The following is a 7,440-nucleotide window of genomic DNA, read 5'->3' as shown; positions in this document are numbered from 1 at the left end:
ATTTAGTTTTAAATATTGTAATTCTGTTGATGACCAACTGATGCATCTTGGAAGTCAATGATGTTTGCAAAAGCTACTGGTACCACTGTTGAGTGGTCCCACAACGCTAATCTTTTAGCTCTACAACAGTACTAATTCATCCAACAAAAATGACAAGGGTGAATATGTAGATAGGACAATTGTGTTGCTTAATATAAATTAAAAGAAATTGAATATTGTCTTTTTGTCCAAGTGATCATATTATTTCTATTCCACCATGAAGGATTTATAGTGTTCAATGTTTTGGCTACTTAACAGAGTGCAATGATGCAAGACATCCAGGCTTTACGTTGCAATGTAAAGGAGTTAATACAAACTGCAGGAGAACAGATTAAGTGAAACATTTTTAGCTTTTCTAATGAAATTCCAAAATGCTTAAGGGTGTCAGAAATTCTCAACTATTTGTATGGCCGTAGAAATCTGGAAACTTTAGAGCGCAATAGTCTAATAAATGACCTTGGAAACATTTCCCGGGATTCTTGTGCTGTGTATTTAAAGTAATTTTGTGGATGTGCTAACACGTCAAACAGAGCCTTGATGAGTTTCTTGTCCTGAAAAAAAAATTATATAAGCGTCAATCAAAATCCAAGTTTTGTAATCATTAATTGATAAAAACAAAGGTCAATATGAAATCCAATATGCAATTCTGATTTTAATAAACCTTAGGATTACACTCTTTGACTGTGCAATATTTGTACTTGTTTATGTATTTGTAGCAAGTTTACAGGTAAATTTTTCTTAGTGTTCTTGGCTATGAATGAGAAAAGATAATACTTGTCCTCACTAATGATTGACAACTAGTGACCTCCATAGGTAAGTGCATGTGCATGGAGTGAACATATTAAGATCAGTAGTGGGAGGCCATTTTCAGTGGAGCTTGTTCCTGTCTAAATGATTGCTTGCTGAAAGGTATATAAAAATGAACTTGAGAGGATTGGAATACAATATCGTAATGAACTGATATTTTTGCAAAGTCGAAAATATCAAATAATGGGCCAAACCTTGCTGGAAAAATAATGGCATATTAACAAAGCACACTAGTATTAATGCACAAATCAGTCAGTGAGTTCAGCGTGATGAGGGGATATGTCATGAGTTGCGAATCTTCTAAAATTGGTCAATTCTGCCATTTTATCCACTCTACGTAGGTCCCTGATAACACTGTGCACCTCAATTAACTCTTCCCTCTTCTCTTTTGTTCTAAAGAAAACAACCCCAGCCTATCCAATCTTTCCTCATAGCTATAATTCTCCATTCCTGGCAACATTCTTACAAATCTCCTCTGTACCCTCTCTAATGCAAACACATCCTTTCTCTAATATAGTGACCAGAGCTGTATAGTCTGTGACCCGATTGTGAGAAATAATTTAATTGCCAGTTTGATTAATGTTACACACTCATGAAGATCTAATAATTCACCTGTCAAATTTTGATTGATACTTGCTCCTGTGAAGTGCCTTGAGATATTTTACTATGTTAAAAACACAACATAAAGATATGTTGCTGCTGTTTATGAATTTAAACAATGCTGAGTCAGCAGAAGTGAATTAGGAATACACCATTAAAAAATCAAAAATTCTAGCAGGATCTGCACAAAAGCACAGAACTCACTCTTCCCCTAAACTCAAATTATAATGATCTAGGAGCTCAGCTCTAAACTCTACAAGCCAAATTTTATGGACTGTTTTCCACCATAGCAATGTGACTCATTGTAGCATACAGAACATTCTGTTCCCAAGAAATATGTTATGAGAGTCTGGTCCTGCAGATGGTTGTGAAGTTTTAATGTTAAAGGAAACATTTTAACAATTCATAGATAATGCCATAACTCTCTGTCACATATTAAAAAATAAAGACGTGCATTTATATGGTGCTTTTCACAACCACTGGACATTTCAAAGCACTTCATCACCAATTATGTACTTTTTAAGTGCAGTCGCTATTGCAATATAGGAAATGCTGCAACCAATTTCCACACCACAAGCTCCTAAAAACAGCAACGTGACCAGATAATCTGTTCTTGTGATGGTGATTGAAGAATAAATATTGGTTAAGAAACCGGGATTATATATACATATATATGTTTGATTTTATATATATAATATATTTATATATATAGATTATAGAAAGTTCATAGGGGAAGCAAAGAAAGTAAGAACAGTAAAGAGAGTACAAGTATAAACTGGCAGCCAATATAAAAGGGACTCCAAAGGCTTCTACAGGCATATAAATAGTAAAACGTTGATAAAAGGAGGGGTGAGGGAAAGGTGTAGTGTAAGAGGAGGTAACTGAAACACTGGATGGGCTATAAGTCGATAAAGAGGAGGTATGAGAAAGGCTGGTTGTAGTGAAGTTGATAAACCACTAGGACAGGAACAGATGCATTCAAGGGTACTGAAAGAAATAAGAGTTGAAATTGTGGAGGCACTAGTCATAATCTTCCAATCCTCCTTACATATAGAAGTTGTGTCAGAGGACTGGAGAATTGCAAGTGTTGCACCCTCGTTCAAAAAAGGGTATATGAATAAACACAGCAACCACAAGCCAGTCTGTTTAACCTTGGTAGTGGGGAAGCTTTTAGAAACAATAATCAGGGACAAAATTAACATTCACTTGGACAAATGTTGATTAAAGAACGTGAGCATAGATTGGTTAAGGGCAGATAGTGTTTAATTAATTTGATTGAGTTTTTCGATGGAGTAACAGAAAGGGTTAATGAAGGTAGTGCAGCTGATGGTGCACATGGATTCCCAAAAGGTGCTTGTTAAAGTGCCATATAATAGGCTTGTCTGCAAAGTTGAAACCCATGGAATAAAGGGGACTGTGGTACCATGGATTCGAAGTTGGCTGAGTGATAGGAAACTGAGAATAGTAGTTATTTTTTGGACTGGAGGAAGGTATAAAGTGGGGTTCCTCAGGGCCAATATTAGGAGCACTGCTTTTCTTGATCTATATTCATTACCTAGAATTGGGTGTATGGGGCAAAATTTGAAAATTTGCAGATGACATAAAACTTGAAAGTATTGTGAACTGTGAAAAGGATAATGACAGACTTCAAGAAGACATAGACAGCCTGTTGGAACAGGCAGACATGAGGCAGATGAAATTTAATGTCAAGAAGTGTTAAGTGACACACTTTGGTTGGACAAATGAAGAAAGTCAACATAGGGCTGGATTTTACAAGGCACCATATTCCCCACCTCCACCCCTCCCCTGACTAAAAAGTTGGTTGTGAGTCCCCGCCCCGCAGCCATTTTATCCCGGGAACAGTGTTAATTGGCTCAGCATGAAATTTCTGTCCCCAGCTGGGGAGGAAATCCCACCTTCGAAGGCTGCCAGCCAATCTGATTAGCTGGCAGCTCTGAAGTTGCAGCAGTGCCAGGGTCAAATGGTGGCCCACTACTGGGATTATAGCTAGTCCCCAAACGAGAGGAGATTATGGAGCCAGACTTCAAGGTAAACTGGGGTATTGGCGGGGCCTAACTGGCTGACCCCAGTGAGGGTAGTAAAGGGGTTGGGGTGCCAGGCTTGGGAGGCCATGGGGGAGGGTTAAAGGTGTATGACATGGGGGGGGGGTGCCTTCAATGGGCACAGGGCCCCCCCTCCACAAAGTGCATCTCCCCTCTTGCAGACCAGCTCGTACAGTAAAAACCACCAGGCCACCTACCTGGTGTGGGCCTCCCACTGCCATGGGTAAAATGTGGCAGAGGCAGAATGAGACATTTATGTGGTCATTATTTGGCCACTCAAGGGCCTCAACAAGTCCAATGCTAGGCGGGCTGCCTGACACCTCCCCCACCTCCATAAAATGGGAGATGGGTCTGGGTGGGTGGGAAGGTGGTGTGAAAGCTACACACTGCATTTTACAAGCCCCGCCCACCCCCCCTCCCACACCTTCAAACATGCCAGTGGGGTCTGTAAAACCCAGCCCATAGAATAAAGGGAACAATTCTAAATGTTTTTTTAAAAAATTCGTTCACAGGATGTGAGCTTCACAGGCAATGCTAACATCTGCTATCAATAGCCAACTGCCCTTGAAAAGGTGATGGTGAGCTTTCTTCTTGAACCACGGCAGTGCCATTACACCCACAGTGCCATTAGGAAGGATGTTCTAAGATTTTGACCCAGTAACATTGAATGAATGGTGATATAGTTCCAAATCAGAATGGTGTGTGCCTTAGAAGAGAACTTGCAGGTGGTGGTGCTCCCATGTGTCTGCTGCCCTTGCTCTTCTAGGTGGTAGAGATCATAGGTTTGGATGATTCTGTCAATAGAGGTTTGGCAAGAGCAGAGAGACCTGAGGGTATATGTGTACAAACTATTGAAGGGGCAGGTCAGGTTTAGGAAGTAGTTAATGAGGCATATGGAATCCTGAGTTTTATTAATAGAAGCATAGAGTACAAAAGCAAGGAAATTATGGTGAACCTTTATAAAACAGTAGTTTAGCCTCAACTGGATTATCATGTCCAAAGTTGGGCACCACACTTCAGGAAGGACGTGAAGGCATTAGAGAGGGTGCAGAAAAGATTTCTGAGAATGGTTCCAGGGATAAGAGACTTCAGTTACAAGGATAGACTGGGGTTGTTCTCTTTAGGGAAGAAAAGGTTGAGAGGAAATTTGATAGAGGTGTTTAAAATCATGAAGGGTCTGAACAGTGTAGATAGGGTGAAACTGTTCCCATTGGTGGAAAGGTCAAGGTCAAGAGGACACAGATTTAAGGTGAATGGCAATGGAACCAGATACAACAAGAGGAAAAGCTATTTTATACAGCAAATTGTTAGGATCTTGAATGTATTGCCTGAGAGGGTGGTGGAGGCAGATTCAGTCGTGGCTTTCAAAAGGGAATTGGATAATTATCTAAAGAGAAAAATATTTGAAGGACCACCAGGAAAAGGCAGGGGAGTGGGACCATGTCAATTTTACAGAAAGCTGGTGCAGACCCCATTCTGTGATTCTATAAAATAGTGCAATGGAACCTTTTCCATCCACTGATAGGGCAGACAGGTATTAATTTAATTTCTCACCTGAAAGACAGCACCTCCAACAGTGGAGCACTCTCTCAGTCCTGCACTGGAGTGTCAGCTTTGATTTCTGTGCCCCTGGAGTGGAACTTGAACTCAGACGTTATGACAGAGAGGCAAGAGTGCTACCAACTGAGCCAAGGCTGACACAAGTGAGGTGGTTTACTTGTTTCAGAAAGTAAGAATTAATTCTATGCTATTCCTAGCCGGGAAAGTATTTCCCAGTGCACTAGACCAAGAAAATAGATAGAATTCAGAGGATGAAAATAAAAGTTATCACAGAAAATATAAATGATCATTTATCATGATTCTACTTAAAGGATGCCGTTAAATGTGAAGCCTTTGTGTTTCAATGTTGTAAAATGAAAATGTGAGAAAACGCCAGATTCAAATGAACCTTGCTCCAATATTGGTTCACTGTAATCTACCTTCAGTATGTCTTGATGGTTCTCAGATGCATACAATCGACCATCTCGAACTATATCCTCAATAAGCTCTTGGTAATCCTCTACAACAGAAGAAAATAAATTAAAGTTTATTTTGATGACTTTGTAAGCACAATTACAAAAAGTCTTCTAAATGCCGGTGATGTTCTGTTGTTCAGTCACATGTACTCTTTTTCTTCTCTCCTTTCATCTGCTGAAAGATTTCTTGTGTTGCTGGGAAAAGAAGCATGCTGATGAAGCTTCTCTCTTTCTTGTATGTCCCTTTTTTCAGCATTCTCAAGTTCTGTACTGCCAAGCGACTATTTTCTTGCATTGGTAAAGAATTTATCTTTCTCCCTAAACCAGTTCATTTACTTTCAACTGTCACCTTTTCTAAATTTTATTGTTTGCTTTTCAATTAATTTTCCTTTTACACTTGATCTAACTAATGACCTATTAAAATTTTATAAAGCACATTTCATCATACAGACCACGTATGATGTTCCAAATCTTAGCGTATCCCCAACACAAATAGAACTGCCCTCAACAATCATGGGCTGAATTTTCTGGCTGACGTGCGGGTAGTGGGGCCCGCACGTCAGCGCTTAAAATGTCACGCGCTAACATCGCGCAAGTGTCCCGACGTCAGCGCGCGGCATCGCGATGTTTAGGTCAGCGGGCGCGCTATGCATCACGACGCACACCCGCCATTAATTAAAGGCCTTGTTAAGGCCATTAAGTCACCAATTGTCGAGGATTTTGAGGAGCCTGTGCGAACTTCAGCTTGGCGCACGGGCCCAACGGGCAGGCGGGTAAGTGATTTTTTAACAAACCTCATCCACTGGCGGGATGAGGTTTGATTTCGGATTTTAAAAAGTTTAATAAAGTTTTTGTGTACGTTATTAACATGTCTCATCTCGTGTGACATTTTCACATGAGGGGGACATGTTAATGATTTTTTTATTTTTCTATTTTTCAACTTTCACCACCTTTCAGCGATCTCCCTGAGGCACCACTTAGCCTCAGGGAGATGTGTGCTCTTTCGGCGCATGCGCGAAAGAGCGCACTCTCGCAGTTGGGGAATCCCCTCTCCCCGCCCGCACAGGAAGTGCATAGCGCTTCCCATCGGGCGTCATGCTGGGCGGGCCTTAATTGGCCAGCCCACGTAAAATGGTGGCGGGGCCCATTTCGGTGGCGGCGATCGGCTGCTCGCCCGCCCATCAAGGGTAAAATTCAGCCCCATGAGTCATAACCCCTGACTTCAGTGGCCCATCCTGGAAGGGAGAAATGTAAAATGTCAGGTAATGACAGGATAAAATACAAACAGAAAATACAGGAAATACTCAGCAAATCTGGCAGCATCTGTGCAGAAAGAAACAGAGTTAATGTTTCAAGTTGATCATCTTTCATCAGAACTGGAAAAAGTTAGAAATGTAATAGGTTTTAAGCAAGTGAAGTGAGGAGGATGGGAAGAAGAACAAAACAAGTCTGTGATAGGGTGGAAGACAGGAGAGATAAAATGACAAATGGGTTCATGGTGCAAGGCCAAAGGGAGTGATAATGGAACAAGCAAAAAAACAAAAGATATGTCTAGAGGAGGTCTGAATGGAATAATCATGAACAGCTGCCATCTGAAAGCTAAAAAGAGGGGGAAAGAGAGAAAAACAAGAGACAACACCAAATTTAGCAAAGAAAAGGGAAACAAAATGGGGCAAGGGTTTACAATCCAAAATGGTTGATCTCAATCTTGAGTTTGGGAGGCTGTAAAGTGTCCTGTCAAAAGATGATCCTCCTTCAGCTTGCATTGAGCTTCATTGGAAGGAGGACAAGGACAGAAAGGTAAGAGCGGGAGCAAGCTGAAGACTGGAAGCTTGGGGTCATGCTTGTTGCCTGAAGGGTGGTGTCCTAATAAGTGGTCACCCAATCTACATTTGGTCTCCCCAATGCGGAATAGG

At 41.0% G+C, this 7,440-nt stretch overlaps 1 protein-coding gene across 1 annotated transcript in view; it reads right to left on the bottom strand.

Annotated features, from left to right (window-relative positions):
* Positions 1-437: 437 nt before the first annotated feature.
* scube2 (signal peptide, CUB domain, EGF-like 2) overlaps positions 438-7,440 on the bottom strand; it is a 236,471-nt gene continuing 229,468 nt past the window's right edge. Inside the window, exons 23-24 of the mRNA XM_078547869.1 lie at positions 5,489-5,568; positions 438-590 (exon numbers count right to left, since the gene is read on the bottom strand). Coding sequence (XP_078403995.1) covers positions 438-590; positions 5,489-5,568 — 233 coding nt within the window. The remainder of the gene's footprint in view (positions 591-5,488; positions 5,569-7,440) is intronic.

Source organism: Cetorhinus maximus, chromosome 9, assembly GCF_964194155.1.
Source record: "Cetorhinus maximus chromosome 9, sCetMax3.hap1.1, whole genome shotgun sequence".
NCBI lineage: Eukaryota > Metazoa > Chordata > Chondrichthyes > Lamniformes > Cetorhinidae > Cetorhinus > Cetorhinus maximus.
The sequence above is the reverse complement of the archived record's forward strand: the minus strand, read 5'-3'. Positions and strand labels throughout refer to the sequence as shown.